Raw genomic sequence first — 27,848 nt, forward strand, 5'->3', positions numbered from 1 at the left:
GCTCAGAGAAACAGGTCAAGGGCTGAGTCTCGGATGCCAGCATGGAGGTGAGGGCTTCACCCACGTCATTATCTACTGGAGCTGGGGACGCAAGGGGGAGACCTGGAATGAGGGAAATACACAAGCGATGGAGAAAACTCCTCGGGGCTGGTGAGGCCTCTCTGAGGAGTTAGCCTCCTGGATATCCGTGGAAGATGAGTTTGGCTGAAGGATGCGTGCTCCAGTCCTGAGAAGTTGTGGTGTCTTGAGAAAGAGCGGGCCAGGGCCGGGTCAGGCCAGACATTTGAGGCCATGGTAACCATTACTATGTTACTCTCAGGGAACCAGAGAGCCACAGGAGGGTCTTATGCCTTTTCCACCTCACAAATGTGTCAGGGGAGAGAATAACTAACAAAGTTCCCAGACATATTTTGTTGAGTTTATAGAAGAATCTGTAATTTCATTTTATCTATCTCTCAACTCTTGGACTCAGAAATTAAAAAGAAAAAGAGTAAGTACACTTGATCATTTTTAAGGGTCCAGCATTTACACTGAAGTCAGATAAATTATTTTATATATAAATAAATATAAATATAAATATAAATATAAATATAAATATAAATATAAATATAAAAATTCCCCAATATAAACTCACTCCCTTCAGAAATTTTTCTCATTCTTAAATCTGATTCACAAAATTTTTGAGTGAGCTTTTTCTGAGATCTTAGTTTGGATTCCTTTTTTTCTTTTTTTTAAGTGGAACTATGTTTCTAGGAAAGGTATTCCCCTGAGAATGTTTCAAATATATCTTCATTTCCCACAGAACATGTATCGAGCGCCTAAAAATTAACTTGCACTCATTCAAACCTCAGAAAGAGTCAGAATGCATTTTCCTAAATCATTCTAACAAAGATATCAATGATGTCAAAACCCTGAATTCTGAAACAGAACTTCTGTTCTCATTCTAGCCTCATTATTAAAACAGATTTTTTTTAGGGTTTGTTCATAACAGGATTGCCATTTTCTATGCTGCCTACCAATTATAAACAGAAGTAATTTTAAAGCCAAACTAGAGCTGTCTCTGAAATATTCAAGATGTATTGCCATCTGGTTTTATATCAGCATTTGAACAGGTCCAAAAATCAGTACATTACCAAGTATTATCAAAAATAGTTCATATCCCTTTCAAAGCACATACTCCTTTCAAAATACTTTCAAGTCACAAACTCTGAAAATTCACCTAATTTTTCAGACCATACCGGACACATGTATGTCAATCATAGTTACATATATAACTGATTTATCACAGATCACTCAATAATGCTGACCAAAGCTAGTTTTATCAGTAGGTCTTCTAGAAACTACTAATTTGAAAAAACACAGCATACCTGATTACCTGGAAGCTCATAGGCAGTGAAGGGTAATCGTCTTTATTTGCAGTGGACACACTGTTTAAAATTTGAGTCTTGCCAGTTCTGAGAAAAGAGGTGTCCCCAAAACCCACATATATCCATCACTCTCATTTCCAAACACAAAAGAGACCACAGCATTTCTTCAGAGGATGCTCAGCTAAAAATCAGCATCTACGATTCAAGAGAAAATGGCAGGTGAGGAGACAAAGATGAGTTTCTAACTGAACCAGCAGATGTGGCTCCAAGACACAGCCCTGAGCAGGAGAGCTGCTGGAAGGACCATCCAACTGCCTCAAAAAAATTCAATTGTTTGCCAAATAAATGAGACCTTAGCCTGGGATCTCCACAAACCTTTAGATGAAATCTGTTTCTAAGAAATCTTTTCCTTCCACCTAACTAAAAAAAAAAAGTTTTTAAAAATCTCTCAGCTTATTCATTTAACAACCTTCAGTATTGATTCCATGCCAAAACGGACGTTCATCCTGCCCCCAGAGTTTACCATCCAGTAGTGGCAAGAAGACATGACAATAAATACTCTTCATCATGATTATCACCCCCTGACATCACACATACACACACTCCAAAGACTTCTCTGTCATCTCAAAAGATCACTTCTAGTAATTCTAAAGCAATTTTTTAAAAATACTAATTGGTTCAACCTGACCATTTCACTGGATGGAGCAGGGGTTCACCAAGCCAGACTATTCCATTTTATCCCGCCTTTCTGCCAACCACCTCCTTGGAGAATAAGACTGGGGCTCCTTCTGATACTGTTTAAAAAATATATTTATTGCTATTTCTGAAACATACCATTTTCCTTTAAATATTAATTTAAACAACTTCAAAAGTCAGCTTCTATGGCTTAATCCCTATCGATTTTCTTTCCCTTCAAAACTATGAAAAGGATTGCACAAAAATCTGTCAAGATGTAAATGCTTTAAAAAAAAGATTTTAAATATTCCATATTACAAATACAATTAAGAAACTAAAGGGTAAAACCAACAACCCTAACAATAAAACCAGAGACCACCCCAAGGGCTTAAAATATGAAACACACACACACTAAAGCTACTGTATCGTTAAAATGGGAAAAAATATAGTTTATCTCTATATTAACTGAACCAAAGCAGTTGAAAGCAACTTGGGAACAAATTCAATGTACTATAGACAACAACATAGATTATAATATCACGCGTATACCAATGCCAACATTTTATAGGCAAGAAGTTAGAGGAGTTAAATTATTTGCTTGCTTTAAAAAGGGGGTGAAATCATTTTGAAAAGAAAAGGACCCCCTTCGACAAAGCAATATTCTTAGTCCACAAGCATTATGCGACAGTCTTTTCCTATTAAATGGAACAAAATTGTCAAGATAACCCAACTGATCAGGCATAACCAAAATTTTCCTAATTTTTCCTTATTATGAGATTAAGTAAATCAAATGTAGGATTCTTCTCCCAAAGGAAAAACTTACTCAATATTTCTTCACATTCAGGTCCTCATTCAAACGCCCACATTATAAAGTCGTAACAGCTCTATCAGACATACAGACGTGTCTGAGTAACTATTATTCTGTTTGTATATCACCTCCCTTCACGACATTCCTTTCTTTACATATGTAAATTAGGGTGTCAGATTCAGAGCCCACCACCAGCCACCGCGACTAAATTATCCTCCAGGGACATCAATCGGGCTTGTTATCCTTGTTTCAGCATAAAAAGAAGAGGAGAGAGGAAGGAGTAGCTATTTTCAGGAATCAGAATTCTACTTGATTAGATTTCTGGCTCATGGGTAAATGTTTCTACCCTGAAATGCATTATCCTTGGCTTCTAAATGTGTGGCTTTTCTTAAAAAAGCCAAGACACGGTACAGTGTTTCCAATATAAATTGCTTCAAGGAATATATGCCTAGTTTTGCAGGGAGCATTTGGCCAAATTCTAATAATTCCTCTTGGGAGCCAACACCAACTTCTATCAGCAGCTGTAACTGCACAGAGCAGAATTTTAAAGACACAGAGGGCAGTATCTTCCAGCGGACACAGCCCTTTCTTCATCTACTCAGTGGGCTGTCACATGAGCCACCTTATATGATATTAATCCCTTAGAATATAGATCTTTCTGTTAAGGTCATAAATTAATCATGAAATGCACAAAGTACATTCTTTTCCCCAGCATAAAGAAAGAAAAAGCACTGTGGTTTCTAGCAAGGTTGAGCTAAAGCTGAATGTCATTACTTAAGCTTGTGAATCATTGCACGATTAATAAGAATAAACAGCACCCACATTTCTATAGGCTGCCCATGTTAGCTGAGAAAACACATGTCCTGGCGCTTCCTACCATGGAAACAGGATTATCCATCAGCGGAAAGTGTTCCGTTGTCTTAGTTCTTCTTGATTATAATAAATATTTTTGTTTCCGTGGCCACTGAAAACTTGAGAGAGGACCCTCCCATTTTTCTTTCATTAGAATGTGCAGATGATTTTATTCTAAACCTTCCACAGATATAGTCGGGAGGAAAGGAGAGACTAAAATACTGCACTCTTCTGGTTGCATTAAGCTCAAAATATAAATCTCAAGGATGCATGTCTGTCATATGTCAGCCCTGGCTGAAGGCATCCACCAGGAGAATATTTTCACTATTCAGCTGGCAGCCAGAATCTACCTCCACGAACCCGCATACTGATGAGAGCCAAGGCTCTCAGTCCTGTTCTCTGTTTCTTCTTCTTAACCACTTCTCTCCTCTGCAGAGGAGAGAAGCCATCTTACTAATTTATAAGCACCCTGACTCTGCAACCATTGAAAAAAATTTCCTCATCAGTAACAAGCAACTAAAAGCAAAAGCGCATCCCACAGGAGTCAGAGAATAAAACGGGCAACATCAGCACATACATCGATCAGCAAGACTCCGGATACTCACTGAAGGCAGCCACCGCCAGGGCCAGTGTGACAATAATGGAGAACCAGGAGACCCACAATGCCTTCTTTCTGTAGTTCTGGGCTTCGTGAGGTTTTAGTCGAGTGCTGCTTTCTAGTAAGCCTGACAAATACAAGGAGAAAAGGAAGTTAGGCATTTCCTTCTTAAGAAACCCACAGCCAGAGCTACATTTTCTTATTCCAAGGATTGCAAACTGACAGCCCGCAGGCCAAGACATATTTTTTTTTCCTGAAATATAGCTGATTTATAATATCATGTTAGTTTCAGGTATACAACAAAGTGAGTCAGTTATCCAAGGTGCATTTTAACATTCACGAGAGTCACATGGAAATCAGGCTTTCTGGCTCCCACAGGTTAATGGCAGCTGTCCTCTTTTTAAGGACCCTGTGACCATACCACTCCCTGACCTCATGTATGACACCCGCCATCCCCCTGCCCTTGTGTTAATTTGAGTGGTTCACTGGCTCACGTAGGCACTGTTCCTTCTAACAAGGCCCTTTCGTTAGGAAAATAGCACGAATAGTCCACATTGGGCTGGGCACTGGGGGTCCTCAGCCTTGGCACTGATTTGCATAGATCCACCAGCATGGTCCCAAGGGTGGACTGGGTTTTGCTCAAAGCAATGAGTCATGGAATACAAATGCCCTCCTTGCTCCCTTAGACAATTAGCAGGAGGAAGATATGGACCATTTCTCTTTAAACACAACCAACAGCCATCAGACCTAAAGTATATGCCATGTTTTCTGCCCACCTCTTTCTTCTTTACAGCATCTATTCCTTTGTACACAGCATATGTCAAAAAATTCTCAGAATATTAAAGCGAGGTAAATCTGCTACAACTGGGAGTAGCTAGATACCCAGGTGGACCATGTGTAAGAAAAGGTTGATTGTGTCTCCTATGCTTTCAAAGTTAAGAGTCCTCAACCACAGAAATTCATGACAACTCTGAATCAATGCCCAAGCTTCTACAGCTTTGGGTTGAAGACTGAAACATCTTCCATATGATCTTGATTTACATACTTTTCTATGAAAATAGATCATATACAGCATCTCCTAGTCACACAGAGAACCAAATTCTCAGTCCAACATTTAACATAAACAAGAGCCTATGACACCATCTCTGGCCAAACAACCCATAATAGACCTTTCAGAGGTGCAGCAGCCTCATCACAACGGCTCCAAACAATGAAGAAATTGGTAGTCAGAGCTCAAGCACCCATTTGTAAAATACTGTACAGCGTGCAACATATCACACCTACACAGTGTGTAAAAGACATCTTCCCTCTAAACTGACTGGGCCCCACAGTAAGCCTCTGGTTGCCAAAAAACTGTGTCCTGTTCAAAAATTTTAACAAGGACCCTGTTAAAACTTCCCAGTTGCATTTACTACCCAGACCCAAGAAAGGCCAATATAAACACCTTCTCCATCCTCACTGTAAAAATCTCCCCAAACGTTCCTTAGTAAGTGCACATGGATGGAAAAGAGAAAAACCTCTCTTATGAAGTCCTGCCCTAGATACAAGTGATTTCAAATTATCCTTTTGTCTACTTCTTTTTATTTTTTTGTCTATTTCCTGAGCTGCTAAAAAACACCCCATTGTAATTTTCAACTACAATCACTCCTGACTCCAGTTAAAGCCATAACCCAGAATAAGTAGATGCCACTGACTCCCAGTAATTTATTTCCCTTTCCCCAAATGATATAAAAATCTTTCTTTCATCCTGGCCAGTTGATTTGCAGGAGAGGTGAAGCTGTAACATTTAAGTACTGACACAAAGAAGCAGTTCATTTGCTGGGTTTTTTGACAGCAACCATCTCAGAGAGGGTATCCACTGGGGGGTAAAAACAAGGTTCCTTCTAGAAATAGATTTAATTTTCTAAGAGAAACAGCAATGATCCAGGTTTTCAATTCCACCACATGACATTTATTTTTCCTTCTAAAGCCAGCTGTTTCCAACAATATGCCTGGACCTGACCACACAGACCAACCAACATGCCTCACCACCCCACCCACCCCACCCCCCGCCATGGGCCAGCACTCCCCTGGAGGAATTTGAGATGCCAGCTCACGTGGGCTGGACTGCCTGGGTAAGGTAACACTTGAATCCTCTAAACAGCAGGACTGGTGGTCTTTCCCCAGACCTGATCCTGTATGTGCCTCCCTATGAGAAGTTTCAAACTTTAAAAATTGGAATAAATGTAATGAGAAGACCATTCAAGAAGGGAGGAGACTTTCCTATTTCTATCTAACCTTTGCTTTTTTCCTACTAGTTTTCCTTCCTAAAAATATAGCTGATACCAAGAATGGAAAACTCCCCACTCTTCAAAGGGAACTGGAGTATAATGATCTATGAAGACCCAGCTCATAAATGATCTGCACACAGGTGCCTCGACTTCTGCCTGTGTTAACTGCACACACACGAGCAAGCCATAGAGATGTGATGAGAATTTCGAAAGTTTTCAGGAAGCTGTGCTTCAAAAGCAGAAGAAAGTCAGCACAGCCTAGAGAAGCCAAGGCAGACCTCAGATTTCCACACAGGGCTGGATCCTTGCTACCCACAGCTGGCCTGCACATTCAAATTTTTAATCCCACTCAAATTTCAGATATGTGTAATTTGGGCCTAGTTAGAGTAAGTGTAAGGGTTGTATTAATGAAGGACTGATACCTTATTACTGGGGTGGAAGAGATACAAATACATGCAGGGAGGTTGAAGGCAATAGTCATTTCCATGCTAGTATGAATTAGTTCCAATTGCTTTCCCCTAAGGGCTAGTCACGCTTGGATTCTCTGAAGGAGAATATTCATTAGATGGCAAGGAAGTAGGAAATGCTGAAGCATAAAACACCCTAAGGCCCTAAGACTTGGGGCAGAATGATGGGAAAACACTTGTGGAGAGAAGAGAGGGTATTAAAAAGGAGGTGGTGGACATGCATAAGACAACCTTGGCCTATTTTTTGTTTCTTTAGTCCCTGAAAGTCCTGGACCACAGAGTTCTTGCTCCTAGAACTACAAGGCTCAGCCAAGTGGCACTGTAGTTACTGACAATATGAGCTAACTAGGTTTCTGGGAACCAGCCCACATCACTTCTAAGGGAAAAATACGTCTAAAGTCCTCAAGCACTAGATTATAAAGAGAACCTTTGACTGAAGTCAGATGGAGCCTGTAACAGGGTCCTGATAGCTCAGAAGGAATTTAGGGCAAGAGAGAAGGCCAAATATAGGTACAAATCCAGGTGCTTTCCCCCCACCCCACCCCCCACACACACCATAGAGATAGTATTTAGGACTAGAAGCTAGCAAGCCAGGCGGGATATAGAGATTCACAGAGGACAACTACAGAGGTTTCCTCCTCCTCGAATCCTCTCACCATGAGCAAAAAGGTAGCTGCCATCGAACCGTTCCTGGGGGATACAAAAATCAATATTGGAAAGATGCGGCCTGCCCCATAAGAAAAAATACCACAAACATAAGATATTATAATAAACCTCTCTCGGAAAGCTTCTGATTTATTTAATAAAAATGACTCAGTCATCATTAACTCTTTGCTGCCAGGAATGGAGTCAAACAGAAGCATTCAATGCTACAAGGCTCTGGGTTCTTTGGGAGACAGGGTTCATCTTAACAGAGAGGCAAGTGTGTGATATGCAACGCTTTCACACAGTAACAGCTTATGAACAGTGAATGCTTTCATGCTATAACATAATGGAAAATGCAATTCAGTTGGCCAGTGAGAAAGAACCTTAAGAAGGAATTCAGAAGGGCTTTTTACACTTGAGCGTGAGCTGCAAAATGACACTAAATATTAACTCGCCCTAGCACTTTTTTCCCTCCTATCATTTTGTGAGGTGGTGAGAAACAAGACAGCTTTTACAGCTGACCTGCAATGCTACAAAAATAAGCTCGGCCCGGAGTTCTTTCTTCCATACAAAAATTTTAAATCCTACATTAGTTGCAGAGGGTAAGGTAATTAACGCGAACTACAGTAAAACTGATAGGTTTTGCTGAGTGCTTGTGATGTTACCAATCATCAGCTCTGAAGTGATAATCGAGTTGTGTGAGAATAGGAGGAGAAATTGCAACATAGGTGCGGAACTCGTTGCAGCTGGAGCGGCTCCAGTTCTCGCCCGAGCATCCCCGCCGATTCTCTGGGAATTGCCGTTTCCATGTCATTTCTGTTTCACATGCTACAGTTTAAAATTTCTAAAAGGAAAGAAATCGTGCATCCGAACACTAAAACCGGAATAAAAATGTACAGGAGATACCAAGAATAGGACAGAAAACCTGCTAAGACTAAAATATAAAAACCCGCCACAGCCAACAAAATAAGGCTTCCAAGAACAGGGGGTGGAGGTGGCGATGAGCCGGCTCTCCCTGTAGGGCCTGGCTGTAAGAATCCCGTTTTCGGCCACTAATCGGTTTTAGCATAACCACTGAGTCTTTTTTGAGGGGGCCGATTTGGATTTCGATTCAGCAAGAAGCAGAAAATGTACAGACGTGGCTAAGAACAGGGCTCTCTCCGAGCCCAAAGGAAACGTGGGAGGGGGGATAAGAGAGATGGAGGAGAGATACACAGGAATGAATAGGGTAGTCTCTCCTGCCCCGTGTGGGCAACTCAAAGGGGGCATGGGCTGTCCGTCGGAAGGTCGGGTTTGGTCTCCCAGGAAAGAGGTCGGGTTTGGTCTCTCAGGAAAGAGAGGTTTGCGGGGTTCCAGGCCAGTGTCTTGAGAGGGATTCTGAAGGGGCTGGGGATGCACGACACGGGAACCACCAGGTTCCAGTGGCATCCATCCAAATGAGCTTGGTTGGACCGAACCCAAGCGTCCCAGTCCTCTGCACCCCACCCTTACCAGACAGTGGGGCTGTGACCCACGGTAAACTAGGTCCCTGTGAATGAGGTCCGGGGGTCCCCGACTCCCCTTCCCCGGGGACGTCGCCGAGAGACTCCTCGAGGCTAAATCCGCAGAGGGAAGTTCTCCTGGGGAGCCGGGGGGGTTCAGAGGGGGCTCGGGAAGGAGGATGCACCGAGCTCAGGATCCTCCCCAACTAAGCGGGGCCCGGAGTCCCCTGGGAGTGCTCGACTCCAAAAGGAAAAGGAAAAAAAAAAAAAAACCCACACATAACGCCTCCCGCAAACTTTTCCAGCATGCGCCGGAAAGGCCGGGGCTGGCGGAGAGGAGGGCGCGGGCCCCTGACGGATCGCCCAGCAGGCAGTCGGGTTCGCGGATTCCGGCAAAGGCACGGCTGCCGGCGAAGGCGCGGCTGCCTGGGCGGCGCGGGCGTCTGGAGGTGGGGCTGCCGCCCTCTGCCCTCCGCGCCTTCGCGGGAAATCCGGGCTCCGCGTCCTCGCGCGCTCCAAGGCGCCAAGCCCCGAGCCCGGCCCCACCCGCCACTGGGGAGAGGCGGGCCCTGCCGGGGAAAGGGCCAGGCCGGGGAAAGGGGACCGGGGCGGCGCACGCTCACCTCGATCCTCCAGGCCGTCACCGAACTGGCCGCTCTCGCTGATCCGCAGCTGCCGCTCCTCCTCGGGCTGAGGCGGCTCGCGCGCGGGGGAGCTCAGGGGGCCGGGGACGGCTGCCAAGGGCGCGTGGCCCCGGGGCGGCGGCGGGACCGCGGGGCCCGGAGGGCTACGGCACTCGCTGCCCGCGGCCGGCTCCATGGCGCGGGGCGGCGGATCCCGGCGGCGAAGACAAGCGCAGCGGGGACTCGAGTCAGAAGTGCGAGGCTCCGCGGCTGGGAGCGAGCGGAGGGATGGACCGACCGCTCGGAGACGGAGGGAGGGCGGGCGGGCGCCGCGGAGTGGAGGTGCGCCGGCTGCAGGGGGCGGGGGGTGTGCGCGTGGCCGGTGGCAGAGGCTGGAGCCCAGTTGCCGCCGCCGCGCTCCGCCCCCGGGGGCAGGTGCGTGCGGCAGGGACCCGCCCCGAGGCCCCAGCGCTGAAGCCCGAGCTCCGAGGCGGGTGGGAAGGGAGGGATCCGGCCCGGCCTGGTGCCCGGAGGCGCGGTGGTGTCGAGGGGACTACTGGGGGAGCCGGGACCAACAGGAAGTCGGGGCACCTGCCCCACCCGTGCTGCGGGATGGTGACCACAGAAGACCTCCCCTTGGACGGGACTCCTCTGCTGTCCGAGAAGCCTGCGGCTGCGCTTTAACAGTAGAGCGAGCAGCGCCCTAATTTGGCGTCTTTCTCCTCTGGAGCTGCACAGGCTTCAGAAGCTGAGCAGGATCTCCTGCCTGGGTTGCCATCCTCACCGCCCATCCCGGGAAAACGAGATTCACCTGCCCCCAAGCCCATTCGTGTCGGGCCTTCTGGGAGCTTCGACTGCCCGCCAGCACCAACTTAAGGGCACCACACGGCGCTCTAGATGTTTGGACCCCCCAGGCTCCCCAGTTGCGACTGTCCCTGGGCCTTTGTCCCAGCCAGTCCCCCACCAGCATTCTACTTCCATTCTGAGTATCCAAGTCTTGCCGGTATTTAAGGACTCCGATCGAAGCCTCCCTTGGCTTTCTTGGCGCGGCCAACCGTTCCCACCTCTGACCGCGCGGAGTTCGCACCCTAGCGCGGTGGGGCTAATCTCGGCAGCGAGGCTGCAACGTCGGCCACGCCGGGACCAACGCCTGCTGTTGTTACCTCGGAGAGGTGCCAAGGGGGATGGGCCATTTATCAGATTCAGCTTGAATGTAGTGGTAACAACATCCAAATTCCCAAATCTAGATTTCATCTTCATATGTCTATCAGTCTTCAGACTTAATGTCCTCTAAAACGCCAATTCCTCATTTAAAGCCTGCCTACTGCGGGGAGAGGGCACCCTGTTTTTTTGAAGAGTCACTAGTTTCATTTCTCATTCTTGCTTTGCCTGAGATCGAAATCGGAGTGGGATTTAGCTTTTGTTGTGCAATGGAAACATCACTAGAACTAGGAAGAGGGTCCCATTTTACGTTCCTGTTGGGTTGGAATGAGAATATTCGAGTTGACCTTGGCCAACTAACTTTACCTGTTTGATCACTAATCTAACTACAAACTGAAAGATTTTGACTAGGTCGTTTCAAAGGCCCCTTTTTGCTAGGAGGGGAAGGAGGAAAGGAAGTAGAAAAAAATAAACCGCTATGATAATTTGAACAAAAAAAAAACCTACAATTTCTACCCCCTAGTCTTAGTTCTGTCTCCTGAGGTAGATACCCTGCAGATGTCTGCGGACATCCCCCACACACACACCTGTTACTCCCCACCCAGACTTTTTTTTTCCTCCAGGTTTTCCCATTTAATCTCTCTGTCCATGGCTCACGAACATTAGAATCACCTGGGGCGTTTAAGAACAAAAATACCCAAGACTCACCTACTGCTAGAGATTCTAATATCATAGGTGATAATGAGCGTTTGGGGGGGTTAACATTTTTCTATTTATTACTGTTTTTAGTGGAGGTACTGGGGGACCCCGTGCAAGCTAAGCACACACTCTACCACTGAGCTATACCGTCCCCCTATAATGTGTATATTTTTAAAAGCTCCCTCCCCATTCTTAAATCAACTGGGAAGCTTTTTTTTTAAAATGTATTTAAATGCTGACTCCTTGTTCTTTGAGATTCTAATTAAATAGATTTGGTTGAGAATTTTCATTCGAGTAACACACACACACTCACACTCTTATGTAGATTATTCTAGGACCACCTTTGTGATTCTCAGTACTTAACTACCATCCACAATGTGGAAGGATTTGCCCCCTTCTCTCTCCCTCTCTCCCTTACACACACACCCACACACACACTCAAGGTCTGTGCTCTCTCAAAGGAGCAAGGTTCTCTACTCCAGCGCATATCAAATCTGAATGTGCAGGTGAACATCTGAGATTCTTGTTAATGTTAAAATGCAGATTCTAACTCTGTAGGTCTTGGGGTGGAAGCTGAGATTTCTAACAACCCTTCAGGCTGCTGATGCCGCAGGTCTGAAGACCACACTCTGAAGTAAGGATCTAGGAGTTATTTATTACTCATGGGATAAATATATTTTCCTTCAAGTTCCAGCTGCCCTGGCTCAATAAGGCATTCTGCTCTCCCCCAGAAAGATTTCTCTGACTCCAGATCTCCCTAGGCTCTCTTTTTTGTGACCTCCAAGTATTCACATAATAATTCACTGCTTATTTCATGTCTAAGGCAGGGAATGTGGTGCTGGCCTGATCCCCATTTTCCCTCAGCCACATCTACCTGGATGCCAAGAACACGGTGTTCCCCCAAACAATCTCTGCTGATTGACTGGGAAATAATATTAGCTTACAATCTGGAGGATGCACTGTGTGCTTGCTCAGCGTTTTACATGCATTGTCTCCATCCCTTAACTACTACTATCACTTTACAAAGGAAGAAATCAATCAAGGCAAGTCTGTTAAGCTCCGTCTAGCACCACAGTCCACAGCAGTACCGCCCTCTAGGGGGCGTTTTGGCAATTTGCAGGTGCTTTAATTGGTGACCACAATAAGGGGAAAGGGACACTGGCATTCAGTGGGGGTGTAGGAGGAGGCAGGGAGTCCCACCATGCTAGGATTTTGCAGCACAATGATTGCTTGGGTCCCACATCGCTCTCATATGTCTGACTGGACGTTTGCTGTGGTTAAAATGTTTCTAATTACAGTAGAACTATAACTTTTCCATAGAAACACAAAATATTTTTGCAGCATTTGAATACAGACTGGCTTTTCTGTAAATGTAACTACTGTATAAGTCTAGGAGAGATTGTACTTTGTTCACCGTTGTGGAAAATCAGGACAATGAAGCCAGTTCCACTCAGGGCACCTGAGTCAGCCATCAATACATCAGCACCTGTCAAACGTATGTCACAGACCCAGTAATTCCAGATGTCTATATGAATATTTTTATTCAGCTCTTATTTCAAAATGTCAAAAATACAGAAAAAGTGTCAGTAATATTCCAGTCTTGTATTATTTTTTATAATTAGCTGCAAGTATCTGACTATTTTATAACTAGTAAATTATAATTAGCTGCAAGTATCTGACTATTTTATGACTTCTGATACAGATCCAAGCATTTATAAAAGCAAATACATATTAAATATTTGCTGGTTTACTTTCACTCCTCCATTATAATTAGGTCATTATATTGATGTTTAAACTATGTGTGTGAGTACTAATTATGCATTCCATTTCATGAACACAATAGTGAATAATACAACTGTTACAGTAATATAGTAATTGCTATTGAAAGGGAGCCTTCACTGTTACAGCCAAGAGGAGCCTAAGGAGACGTGACAATTAAAGGCAATATATGCTGGATGGGATCCTGGAACAGAAAAATAACATTAGGTAAAAGTTGAAAATATCTAAACAAATACGAACTTTAGTTAATAATAATAGAGTTATATTCACTGAAACAATGTACCATACAAACATAAAATGTCAAAATTAGGGGAACTGGGTGCAGGGTATATGGAAACTTTCTGTACTATCGTCTCAATTTTCTGCAATCTAAAACTGTCATAAAAAATAAAGTCTACTTTCAAAAAAGTAACATAAAGTGGGAGGAGATGGGAAAGCTTGAGTCTGAGAGGTAAACACAACATAAGTATCTCCATCTTAGCGATAAGGAAACTGAAGCACGGGGTAAGTGCCATTGCTAACGAACCCAGGAGTGGAGCTCCCAGGGTCTTGCTCCTAACCAACATCCTGCATGTCTGCCATAGAAGAATCTAAAGATGGCTGAGGGCTTGCCTTTGGAACCTGACTTCCCTACATCAGACTGCACACTCAAGGATACTTGTCTTGCTTGGTTATGTGGGTAAGCTTTGGAAAACCAAATATAAACATATTGTCATCTTTTGCAAGTCTTGAAGAAACATAAGTGACACTCAGAGCTAGTGTGCCCTCCAAGATGCCAACCCAGCAGGCCTGGGGTTGGGTGAGGAGCCATGATGGGGTGTCTAAACGGGAAGCAAAGTCACCCCAGAACAGCATTTAGAGGAAGGGCCCTAAGATCTTTCCTTGGAAAGTGGGAAGTAGGTGTGTGTACACGTGCCTGCAGGTGTGAGTGTTAAATTATAAACTCCCTTTCCCATTAAAAAAATTATAAACAAGGGCATGACAGTGGACTACGTGGAGAGACAGCATATTGGTGATAAGCAAAAGGCTTTGTGTACAAAACATTATAATAGAAGACATACAAAAAGAATTGCTCAGTGCCATCTCTGCTTTTAAAAGACTTAAAGGATGGTATAGTACTGCATCTCCTGCCTTCGCCACATGCTCTCTTGAGCTGAGCATCTCAACTCCACCTGCACGTTATGCTACCAGGGCTAGGGTGACCAACTTGTCCCAGTTTGCTGTAGATGTTCCTGGTTGTAGCATTTAAAGTTCTAGGTTCTGAGAAAAAAAAAAAAAGCCAGTCCCAGGAAAACTTTTTAGAATCCTGATGCCCAAGCCAACTCCCTGACCAGCTACAACAGAATCTCCGAGGGTGGGACCCAGGCATGAGTGTTTTTGGAAGACCCTCAGGAGTTTCCAGTGTGCAGTCAAGCATGAGAAAGCACTGCTCCAGGACAGTGCTTCTCAACTTGGAATGTGCACAAGATCACATCGGGGGATCTTGGCAAAATGCAGTTTTCAATTCAGTAAGCCAGGTGTAGGGCCCGATTTTCTGCATTTCTAACCAGCTCCCAGGTGATGCCAGCGCTGCTGGTGTGCGGACCACCCTCTGAGGAGCAGGGGTCTGGAATGCAAGAGCAGTCAGTTTGCTCTCTACTTCGAAAGAATCTACAATATAGTCAGGAAGGGGACAATGTAGGGACAAAACTGACCAAAGGGAAAAATGAAATGAGCAAAATATAAGTAATTAAGTAATGCAGAAGAGAGGGAGCAGAACCCAGGACACAATCTCTGGGATTCCTCCATGTTCAACACACACATGGGCATTCAACACACAGAAAGGGGCAATCTGGAAAAGTTTCGTGGAGGGTGCGTGCTAACAGTGATTTGCAAGGGCCAAGGGCATCCCAGGAAAGGGCAATGTGGGTAAGAAGATTTGTGATAAAATGAGCTAATAGTTTGCATAAATGTACACAATTTCTCCAAATAATGGTTGCCTAGGGGAAGGAGGCTGGGGTTGGGATGAAATATGGTGAAGAGGCTTCTGGGGTGGCTGGGAAAGTTCTAGTTCTTGACCCTAGTAACACTTGCTTTATAATAATTTATGAAGCCATAAAGATGTAAATATAAGACAAGACACTATAAACCTCCTAGAAGAAAACATAGGCAAAACATTATGTGACATAAATCTTAGCAATGTTCTCCTAGGGCAGTATACCCATGCAATAGAAATAAGAGCAAAAATAAACAAATGGGACCTAATCAAATTTATAAGCTTTTGCACAGCAGAGGAAACCATAAGCAAAACAAAATGACAACCTATGGAATGGGAGAAAATATTTGCAAATGATGAGGCTAACAGAGGTTTAATTTCCAGAATATATAAACAGCTTATACAACTTAATAACAAAAAAACAACCCAATCCAAAAATGGGCAGAAGACCTAAATAAGCAATTCTCCAATGAAAACATGCAAATAGCCACTAGGTACATGAAAAAAGGCTCAATATCGCTAATTATCAGAGAAATGCAAATCAAAACTACAGTGAGGTATCATGTCACACCAGTCAGAATGGCCAACATTCAAAAGTCCACAAATGATAAATGCTAGAGAGACTGTGGAGAAAAGGGAACCCTCCTACACTGTTGGTGGGAATGTAGTTTGGTACAGTCGTTATGGAAAACAATATGGAGATTCCTCAAAAGACTAAAAATAGACTTACCATACAATACAGCAATCCCACTTCTGGGCATGTATCCGGAGGGAACCTTAATTCAAAAAGATCATGCACCCCAATGTTCATAGCAGCACTATTTACAACAGCCAAGACATGGAAACAACCTAAATGCCCATTGACAGATGACTGAATAAAGAAGCTATGGTATATTTATACGATGGAATACTACTCAGCCATAAAAAAGAATAAAATAATGCCATTTGCAGCAACATGGATGGACCTGGAGATCATCATTCTAAGTGAAGTGAGCCAGAAAGAGAAAGAAAAATACCATATGATATCACACATATGTGGAGTCTTAAAAAAAAAAAAAAGACACATATGAACTTATTTACAAAACAGAAATAGATTCACAGACGTAGAAAACAAACTTATGGTTACCAGGAGGGGAAGTGGGTAGGAAGGGATAAATTGGGAGTTTGAGATTTGCAGAATATATAAAATAAACAACAAGTTTCTACTATATAGCCCAGGGAACTATATTCAATATCTTGTTGTAATTTAAATGAAAAAGAATATAAAACAAATATATTTATGTATATGTATGACTGAAACCTTATGCTGTACAGCAGAAATTGACATAACATTGTAAACTGACCATACGTACTATACTTCAATAATAATATATAAAGAACATGTGATTGAACAATGGGCCACCCATCAGCAAAACCAAAGCTTGGCCCCAGGTCTTACTCCTGCCCTTCTACATTAGAGATCTGAGGTGAACTGGCTGTGTTCCTATCTCTTTATTTTGTTTATAAAATAATTAATTCCTATTTTTTTCTTTTTTTTAGTAGGAAAGTATTTCATGCTCAATTTAGAGACTGAAAACCAGATAATACACACCAAAAATTAAAATGACCTATAATCTCCTTATGCATAATCTATCTTAACCATTTAATATATCTCCTTTCAGACTCTGGCTGGTGGATATATTTTGTATGTCACACAATGCCCAAAAAGTATTAGTTGATTTTGCTTTTTTATAAGGAAATATGAGAAAGAAAATGCAGTGTCCCTTGGGAGTCTCACCTGGTGAATATCCATCCATGAAAACAGCATCACTATCCCAAACGCAGGCCTTCTGCCCAAGATGTTTCACTTTGCACGAGGATGGTCAGTGCCTCCTCCTGGGCTATGCGGCCACTCGGCTCTGCCATCTGCTGATACAAGGAGCCTGGTTTTCTGGCGGGCGCCTGGGGCAGCTGGTGTGTAAACACAGAAATGGGCACTTGGCCGCTGTGACTGCCTTGTGTACGATACGCCTCACCGCCACCAGGCTTCCAGCCTACTCTGTACTCGGGTAAGTGAAATGCTGTCTGGGCAGAAAGAAATGTATTTCCTTACACAAGTTGGGAGGTTCACGAAAGGTTATTCAGCAGCGGTTCCACATGGAAAGAGACCATTGTCTCAGACAGAAAGAGGGGGAAACCCTTGGGAATTCATTTCGGCTTTTGAGCTCCCAGAGTATCTCATTCTAAGAGGAACTGTCATCTTTCTACTCCCCACCTGGTAAATGGCTCAGAATTAACGGCCTGCCTGCATTTGGCCTGAATTTCTTGAAAAATGTGAGGTCAAAGAGAGAGTGCCCAGGAAACAGCTGCTCCAAATACTGATTTGCAAAAGGAGCAGAGAGTGTGGGGTAAAATCTGCTGTCTCCTCTCCTGCACCCCCCCACCTTCCCCACTCCCTGCCCCATCCTTCCGGCTGCTCCCGTAAGGACAAGGTGAAACTGTGGCAGGACCACAGAGCCCCAGGGTCAGGGTTTTTATCACCGGAGGTCAGTCAGCTCACTACCACGCCCTGAGGACCCCTAGCCCCACTAACCTCTTCTGGAGCCTGGCATGATGCACAGTAAAAGCACAGATTTTAGAGCCAGCACACCTGGGCTCAAATCCCACCTTGATCAAGTTACTTAATCTCAGACTCAGCTTCCACAGCTACAAAACTGGGATGATAATACCCACTCAACAGGTCTGAGCGGCAAGACTAAATAAAATATCTACTGGTCTGCTGGTCCATAGTCGGTCACAGCACTGAGACCTGTGCTCCCCTGTTCCCTGAGACCAGCCTTGTTGAGGTGGATTCCCTCTCTGCCTGTTCCTCGGGGGACCTCAGAGGTTATGTGGCAACACACTTCTTTAGCACCTTCAACAGTGCTCCAGGAAAGGCATCGCAGTCATGATCTTGACATCTGCACTCAATTCTAAAATAGATGTGAGGGGAAGTGCAAAGACCCAAAGTCACAGTTCAGGGCCTAAAGAGGGTTCAAAATGAAAATGGCCTGGGGGAGGAAGTTAATTGGGGAACATGTGAGGAACTCTCTTTGGGGGGACGTGCACATGCTCTCAGAAGTTGCCTTAACAGCAGTAGTTGGTGAGGAGGGAGGTGTGTGGGTGGCCTGGGAATACACAAGTCATTCCTGTCCTCTGGTCTGAGGGGTCTCCTAGGGTGAGAACTGCTACTCGGGTTCAGGTGAGGCTTCCAGAAGAATCTGTGCATGTGGGTCCCGAGAAAAACGCCTGAGCCCTGCTATTGTGAGTGGCTTCATCAGATAACCTCACTGATGCCTCACGGAGTCCTTGCAGAGGAAATGGGAGAGCAGGAGATACGCTATCTCATCCTTTTCTGCTTAAGCATTGTTAGAAGACACACAGTGGACAGGCATGGTGAATAAAAAACAATTTCGATTTAAAGACTCCAGTTTCCAGATAGTTTCTATAAAAGAGTATTAAATGCCTAGGTGCAACAGGCGGGGTAAAGGCCAACTCCTCAATGCGTCCTGCTCTGCTCCTGAGTCCCTCCTGTACGTGCCCCCAGCAGCTGCCCTAAACTCTATTCAAGTCCTTAGACACATGCATCTCTCACACCTGTACATCTACAAAAACCCTTCATCCTTCCTGATCTCAGCTCCAGGGGTGAATAGTCCAAGGCCAGTCATGGTGGTCCCATTTCCATGCTGGTCACTGGTTTGGGTGTGAGCTTGTAAAGTAGTTCTGGGAAAGAGATGGAAGGGAAATGTGCTGGGGGAAGAAGGGGTTCTGGGAAACGTTTTCCCACTAATTAAACAAAAAAGCACATTAAACAAAAAGTTTCTCTTATTCTGCCAAATATCGTCACGTCTGTATGTGAAGCCTGGAACCATGGCAGCCATTTTGTGACTGGGAGGGAGCTAAGCTGATACGATGGACTGCAAAGTGGAAAGATGGGAAGAATCTGGGGGCTTGACAACATCATTCGAGCCAATGGACTAATCAGCCCTCCACCTGTTCTATCTCAAGACTTCTTGCTCAGTGAGATAATACATTTTCCTAGTAGTTGTAGCCATTTGGGGTTTTCTGCTCATTGTCATTAAAGCATCCTAACTGATAAGTGACTCGAAGTCAATTTTTTATGTTCTAATTTAATCATGCAAATAGTCACAGGCTAAATTGTCTGTCTCTGAATCTTCTAGTTTGTTTCTGGAAAGGCTGGGGGAAACTGAGGGCACAGTGAGGGAGGGAAAGCACAGTCTTTCCTGGCTGTCTATAAGCCGAGACCAGCATTTACCTGAATGACTGTTCCCAGGGAGATGGGTGGTCGCTTTTCTACATTTTACTAGGATGTGCGTATGTGTGTGTTTTGAAGATGATGATGTGCTTAGACAACTGTTCGTAAAAGGTGAGGAACTGAGGGAAAAGCTGAAGGAGCTGTTTTTGTGAGAGGTTTTATGGAAGTCTATACTTGGAGAGTCAGGGCCTTTTTTCTGGCCCTCATGAGACTACCTGGCCAATGGGGTGAGTGGGCCCAAAAGTGCAGCCCACTCCCGGCACAGGCGGCATCACAGGAAGGAAGGGGTATATTTTTCTAATCTGCACAAAGGTACCATAAAGGCTAGTAATGGTCTTCTGGGCAACATGCTTCCAGGCTGGTAACAGAGTGCAGCATAGCGGTCTTAAAGCAGATGAGAGGATTTGTGTCCATATTCTGGCCACGAATGCTCTAGAAGTTCCGGAAGCAGACTTTGGCAACAGCAGGAGAGACCTCCTTGAAATCTTGATATCTCCAGGAGCATACCACTGTGCCTGAAAATTGCTTTAAATACTCCATCACTGACCAGGTGCGGTTACAGACGTGCTAGTTAGTTCAAGCACCATCTCTGAGCACCTCAGCTGTCCAAAGCAAGATTAAGTGTTCCAGGGTCATCAGCTGGCCTTACATCAGAAGGGCCACGATGAAGCGCCTCTGAGATCAGTCTTTCCTTCAATGCTTTGCTAACTGGCACAGCGAATGTCAGAAATTGCTTTTCAGTGGTGAAATTAGCAACTTGTCAATTAACATGATTCATGGTTAGTAATACATTCTCATTTGTAAAAGAAATGGTATTTAATAAATGTAGGCTGGATTTTAGAGACATTTTAGAGACATTTCCCACCCTTTATAGCCAGGAAGTGAGAATCCTGCACCCTGGGGAAGGGTTGTTCCAAATGGTGTCATATCCAGCCATTGTTTTAGAGGCTTTTCCGGCTGCCAACAGCCACTCTAACCCTAATTGCTTCCAGCCTCTGGAATGTCAGAGAGACTTCCTCGAGTGAACTTTTTGGGTGAGGATGGCATCAGAGCAACTTTAATGGCAGGGAGCTGGAACTTTGTTAAAATTATGGAAGAGGTTTTAGGGACCATTTTGGCCCCTGCTGCTTGCTAATGGATGTCCGTGTAATGCATGTCTGCAAGGGTGGCAGAGTTTGGTCAGGGACTTATTTTTATTATAACCGGACTGTGGAGGTCCACTGAAATCTCCCCAAACCATCCCTGAGGTTAGTTTGCAACAGGGCACCACTATCAATGGCAATACTCAGCAAGGTTCCTTTAGGAAGTTTTGGGAGCAATGAGTATTGTCCTGGGGGACAGACCATGATGGACAACGTGGCAGATGGAAGAGAAAGAGACAGTGACGCTGCATGGTCATCTCGTGGGCAAACAAGTTTCTAAGCACTCATGAGGCACACCTTTAGAGACTTCCAGAAATAAACAGAACGTAAGAGCTGCTGATAGCTCAGATCTTAATTTGGGCATCAAGAGCAAACAGAACTTCATTTCCCACCTACATACTGGAAAAGCCTGAAATACTAGTTATATCCTGTGAAACTGCACACAATTCTACACAAGACATCATTTAAAGTGTAGAATGGTTGCAGTGATAAGCTATCCTGGGAAAAAACAGTTGGGACAACTTAGGAGCAGAGGTCTTGATCCAAGTTATGGCTGCTGTGAAGTTTAATGGAGACATGGTCCATTTTCCTCCACGGGGCTTGTAAAGAAGTTTTACCTACTACTTCTGGTGATTTTATGTGCTATATTCCTGAGAGACTGGAGGAGGGGTGTGGGGTGGTAAAGCTTGTTGTGCCAAAAGCTTGTCAAGGGGACCCTCTAGCTGGTAGTATCAACTGACAGTTACTGAGAAAACTGGGAGCTTTGGGGATTCTTGGATTTCCATTTAACCTCAAGAGGCCATGGGTACCATAGGGAATGAACATGAACACGGGCCTGTAAGATGGGGGCCCCACTAACACAGTTGACAAGAGGTCCTCATTGCCTGTGTCCTGGGAGGCAAAACACAAAGTTGGACAAGTCAATTCACAAATAGGCATCGAACTCTTGTTCAAAAGCGCTAGGTACTACGACCCAAAAGCAAAATAAAACATGTAGGAGTTGCAACTCAAGTGGGGCACAAACGCCGATGCCTCAGCAGTCAGTGTTTGTCATCCTAGCCGATGTGTTAGTGCCAATAAATAGAACATCTTCAAGCCTAATGCTTACTTCTCTGGAATCCTGGATGTGCCCTAAATTCCCTCTTCCTCCCTTCCTTTCTTTTTCCCAGTAATAAAAAAGTTCTGAGCATCTAATGTGTCCCAGACACTTGTGCTAGATTCTGAGGATACAGAGATAAAAAACACAAGCTGTGGCCTTCTAGAATTCATGATCTCATGTGTGTGTGTGTGTGTGTGTGTGTGTGTGTGTGTCTATGGGAGAGTGGTGGTAGAAAGAAATAGATAAATAGACAATTAAAACACAACTTGATACGTACTAGGGTAGTGAGGCCTCACGTAGCTCAGAAGAGATACATCAAACTCAAAAGTACGTCGAAGCTCTAAATAAGCTCCCTGGGGGTGGTGCCACTTGAGCTAGGTCTTAAAAGACAAGCCAAGCAGCCAGGTGAAGGAGCAGGATGAAAGGCATTCAGGAGGTTGGCAGCAGGGGCCTTGTTTGCTGTTGTGACTGCAGGAGGCTGAGGACGGACGGACTCCAGGGAATTCAGCAGCCGAGGATACACTGGGGGAGGCGCTGTGGAAAGGAGGCCACCAAACCAAGCTGAGGTTTTGGGCTAAGCCCAGATCACAATAGCAATTCAACTTGTTCCTGAAGGTGACAGAAAGTGAACGGATTTAAAACAGAGAAGGAACAAAAAGTATTTTTGTTAGTGGAGGTAGAGGACAGACTGCAGTAGAGAAGAAAGATGGAAACAGGGCCATGACGATAGCTTACAGTGCAGTTTTTAAAAGAGCCCATTCAGGTGTATTTACCCGTAATCTCAGTCTCCTACTACTACAGTAGTCCAGAAGTAAGATTTGGAAATCGAAATCTCATTATTCTCTAATACTGGTACCTGAATCAAGGAATGCTATTCTGGGAAATCATGTTGGTGGGCGACTCCCAACCATTGCTTCAACAATTCTTCAATGGTTCCGACAGAAGGTGGACACCACTGGGATCAAAGAAATCAGAGCTCAACTTTAAGTTTCAAGTTGATTCGAAATCTACATTGAAGAGAATAATCTTGAAAGATGGGTTTTTGTTGAGTGAAAAAAGTATTATCTAAATTCTGAAACTTTCCCTTTAAATAAGAAATGAAGCTTGGATTATAGAGAAGGGAAGAACTTGGATAAGGGAAAAACATTTGAAAGGGGAACTGGAGATGGGGCAAAAGGTCAGATGCAAATGTCCTGGATTGTTTTGTAGGGTGGAAACTTCCAGAAGCGTTAGAAGGAGCCCAGTGTTACATTTTGAGAAATCTGAGAACACTGGGGTTCTATGTCAGGGCACTCAAAGAAGTCCCACACTGGGCAATGGCCCTTCATTTGATGCCTCTGAGGAGTCATGGAGCAGCTTCATTCAAGTGGAGTTAGTGGTCCTAGTGACCCCAGTCTACATGCCACATGTAGGGCTTAAGGAGGACCCACAAGTAGCAGTAGTAGATGAGGAAGTGCTAAGAAAACTGGGCATCACAAAGAGGAGACCACAAAGCACAAGGCCTTGTGACTAAAGGCTGTAGCAGGGCTCTTCACCTTTAGCAGTGACACCCAAAATTCCAGCCAGGACCCATCACTCCTCAGCATCATGGGTAGAGATAGCCCAGAGACCCCACAGGATGAGGGCCATCTCCTCGAGGCAGAGGAAACGCAAAGGGCCCCCACCCACCACACCCAGGTGCCAGTGGAGAAGGGAGATATAGTCCTGAGACAGAACATGAATTTGAATCCACTCTTTACTCCCAACTGACAGTTTTATTTTTTTAAATTTTGGGGGGGGGAGCAGGGAGGTAATTAGGACCCTCCTCATCAATTGACAATTTTAAACTGGAAGAGACTGAATTAAATTTTATAAAACAATTTAAGTGTCTTCCTTAACATGAGCAAGAAGAGGGGTTGGTCAAGTAGGATGGGCTTAGTTTGTGATTATAAGGTTACCTTTTTTTTTTTGCATCTGAGTTGTACTGTGTAAACTTCTGTTCTGCTTCATCTATGTATATCACACACACACACGGCTTTTGAGTTCCTTCTCTGACAAAAATCATCATGTCAACAAACAGGCTCCAAAACAGCAGACAATAGAAGATCCTAGGGAGGTTGTCTTTCAATTGAAAAGGCTAAGGATTCATTTACTTTATAGTATGGGAGGCAACAGAGAGTAAGGTTAAGACCGTGGAGCCCAATGTATAGTCTTCAAACCCTGGTTCACTTGGGCAAGTCATTTATATCTCAGCTCCTCAGTTTCCTCATCAGAAAATGGGAATAATAATCATACCTACTTCATAGGCTTGCTACGAATACTAACTGGATTTTATCTGGAAAGCACTTAGAACAGCTCCTGGCACACAAGTGGTGCCCTGTGAGTGTTTAACAAACAAATTCTGGTCTCAGGATCTCAAACCCTTGAGGGACTTGTGGTTAACGGCAGGGTCACATGTGAGATGGTGATTTAGAATAACAAATGTCAGCTTTCAACCAGACTTCTTCTGCATCTGGGTGGGTCCTCTGGCCAAAGCCCTTCTTTTCCCCTATCTCTGTCTATTCTCCTAAATCTGCCCAGACAGGGGATCTAAGATTGTTTTGTCTATTTCTGACATGAAGGGACTGTGAAAATTAATAAGGACAATGTCTGTGAAGTGCTTTGAATTTTTTTAAAGGAAAAATGAATCAAAAATAAAAGGTAATACTGGGCAGGAGAGTCAGAGCTTCTTCTCCACGCAGAGCTCCAGTTCCAGCTATGGAAATCCTCCATTGTCGCCGCCATCAATGAGTGTTAAGAAGATAGAAGATAACACGCAATTTCCTCATAGAGAAAGTTATAGGAGAAAACTGACCGAAGCAACCTCTCACTGTTTTTAACTGTCCTGCTTTTCTTAAAAGTATGCCATCTATAAAACTTAACACCTGAGCAACCACCTTTCAGGGTCCCCCAGCTGTGGGACCCCATATGCTAACAATGGAGTCACGGAGCCATTCTCCTGACACAGGAGGAAAACATTTACTGAGACTCTACTATGTGCCAGGCACAAATCTAGACTCTCAGTGGATCCTCAAAACCCTATGAAGTAAGAATTATCTCCATCTTACAGGTGAGGAAGCTGAGGCTCATGTATACACAGCTAGTGAGAGCAAAGGTTTTAACCCAAGACTTTTCTGTCTCCACAAAATCCATGTTTTATTTGCCACTTTGCCCTATTATAAATCTGTACAAATGGCAGCGGGAGCCTGAGGAAGTAAAGATCAAAGAGAGTTTCTACAAAGTTCAGGAAGCCATCATGGGTCCCTCTGCCGAGAAGTCAATCCTCAGTCCTCTGAAATCCTCTCGCACTTTTCCTATACTTCTCCTGTGCCACACTCTGCTTTTGACCTTACGTTCAGACCCTGATGCCCACCGTATTTTTTTGCCTGATGGCAGCTCTGAATCTAAGCTCCTGTTGTGTTCACACAATCATCCCAGAGATGAGTAGGTACTTAATAAACATTTAAAAAACAATAAATAAATAAATAAATAAATAAATAAATAAATAAATAAATAAATAAATAAATTAATAGTAATATAATTTTTGAAGCACCTTTTTGCGATCTTTGACATTCAGCTGTTTCATCATTGTTGTCTTTCCTCTAGTGCTCTCTGCCAGCTGATAAAAGAGAGAGAAAGAGAGAAAATGACAACCAAAACTATGTTTCATGAAACGTTTTGGCATTTCAGTCTCTCATAAAATTTAGAGCTGAATGGCCTAGAGTATATTTTTAGATATATTTGCTGATAGATTTAAAAATAATTTCATCACATTGGTAGCATTTAACACATGAGAAGGAATTTCTCTTAGACCTGCATCCAGAAAATTAATCTAACACCTATCTAAAATACTTTCTTCTCTGTCCTTTTTTCTATTTTTAAAAGCCCACTACTTGTTCATTCGCTTTTCCAGATGTGAGCTGGGAAATGGAAATCTTTTTTAAAGCCCAGCTAGAAGAACTCACAGACACACAAAAGTGTTCATAGCACCAAAGGTGTAACTTGCATCAAAATCTCACAGAATTCAGAATTTTAAGGATCTGCTGTTGTCACTTCATTTTCCATTATTAAACGCGTAGACATCACAAGGCGTGTACCTGTGATAATTTCGTGAATGAACAAGCACCTACAATGTGGAACGAATGGGGATGACATTTAGGTTTTGAGCAGAGCCACATTCAGGTTTTTCAAAGCTTGGTCAGCTGTTCAGTGCAGATATTGTTTTTATCTAGTGCCATGATCACTTCATCATATAAGCACACTTCTTAAAATGGCAGGAAACTTGAGGTTTGAGATATTTTAGAAGGGGTAGTTCCTGTGATCCTCCCAGATGCAAATCTGAATTGCACTCAGATCTACCACCAGGATCTAAAGCAGTGTTTTTCAGACTGGGTCATGGTCCATCCATAGGTCCTGAAATCAGTTTATGAATCAAAACTAGCATTTAAAAATATAGAAGATGACAGAGAACATGACATCATAGTAGCAACGCATCTTATGTTGAAAGAAAAAGCTTTGTTTCCGTGTGTGTGTCTGTGTGTGTGCTGAGTTATGATACACAGTGTATTTTTTAGGATGAGTCAATAAAATATATTTGAAAGCCACTGATTTAAGATTACTACATGCATATTTCTCATCCAGTATAAAGTACTGTAAGAGGAAATTAGTACCAACCTAATGGAAAATAATTTTTTTTCAATAAATTTCATACATCTTGAAACTATCCACAACCTGTAAGCCAGTTATTCCACCTTTGGATAGCTATCTTAAGGAAATAATCCAAAATTCAGCTGAAAATTATTACACAGAAATATTCACTGCACTGTTATTCATTATCCTGGAAACCCCAAACAGCTTAAATGCTCAATAACAGTAAGCCAATTTAGAACATGAAAACTGGTTGAGTATGGCATCATCATTAAAAGCAACATTTTCAGACGATTTATAGTGATGTGGGAAATGCTTATGACACAATCTTAAATAAAAAATGATTCAAACTTGCTCATACTCCTTAATAGTACCAACTGTAAAACTTGTTAGAAAAATATGCTAAAATAGTGGTTTTCTGAGTTGTTGCGTTATGGATAATTTTTATTCCCTGTTTTTCTATATTCTTCAAGTTTTCTACAAAGCATATATATTGTCTCTGGAAAAAGGTGTTTCTTTAAAAAACAAAGTTACCCCTTCCCAGGATAGTCTGTGTTCCCCTCAGCCAAGTAACAGCGCTCACCGTCCCGTGCTTTTGCTAAGGATGCCAGCTTTGTTGATGCCTGTGTTGGGCCAGAAAGAGTAACACCTCCCTTCTTTCACAGGCATGTTCAAAGTGCAATGACTTTGAAGACTCCTGTTCACACTATTCCTGGGTGCTTTTTCTTTTCTCAAGACCAGCCCATCAGTTTCCTATCCCTTCTATAACAGACTACCACTAACCTGGCCACTTAAAACAACACAAACTTTTATCTTCCAGTTTTGAGGGTCAGGAATCCAAGATGGTTCTTGCTGGGCTAAAATCCAGGTGTCACCAGGCAGAGATCCTTCTGGAGATTCTGGAGGAAAATCTGTTTCCTTTGCCTTTTCCAGTTTTTAGAAGCTGCCTGCATTTATGGCCCCTTCATCCATCTTCAAAGCCAATAGCATAGCATCTTGAACTCTCTCTGCATCCATCTTCACATTGCCCTCTCCACACTGACCCCTCTCCCTCCCTATTCATAAAGACCCTTGTGATTACACTGAGCCCAGTTTGATAATCCCAGGTAACTCACTATCGCAATTTAATTTAATGACATCTGCAAGGTCCCTTTTGCCATGTAAGCAACTTATTCACGGGTTCTGGGGATTAGGACAGGGACATCTTTAGGGAGACCATTATTTCTACCATAACCAGGTTTGACAAAA

At 43.7% G+C, this 27,848-nt stretch overlaps 1 protein-coding gene across 4 annotated transcripts in view; it reads right to left on the reverse strand.

Annotated features, from left to right (window-relative positions):
• TMEM163 (transmembrane protein 163) overlaps positions 1–27,848 on the reverse strand; it is a 320,028-nt gene that overhangs the window by 197,301 nt on the left and 94,879 nt on the right. For 2 of the 4 annotated variants that reach the window (XM_064484725.1, XM_064484726.1), the window contains exons 3-4: positions 25,507–25,572; positions 4,308–4,427 (exon numbers count right to left, since the gene is read on the reverse strand). In XM_064484725.1, the coding sequence (XP_064340795.1) occupies positions 4,308–4,427; positions 25,507–25,526 (140 nt within the window). In that variant the 5' untranslated portion in view covers positions 25,527–25,572. Of the gene's footprint in view, positions 1–4,307; positions 4,428–9,786; positions 10,098–25,506; positions 25,573–27,848 lie in introns of those variants that run through there. The other 2 variants (XM_031451313.2, XM_064484724.1) reach the window with 2 other exon arrangements.

The sequence above is a fragment of the Camelus dromedarius genome, chromosome 4 (assembly GCF_036321535.1).
Source record: "Camelus dromedarius isolate mCamDro1 chromosome 4, mCamDro1.pat, whole genome shotgun sequence".
Classification (NCBI taxonomy): domain Eukaryota; kingdom Metazoa; phylum Chordata; class Mammalia; order Artiodactyla; family Camelidae; genus Camelus; species Camelus dromedarius.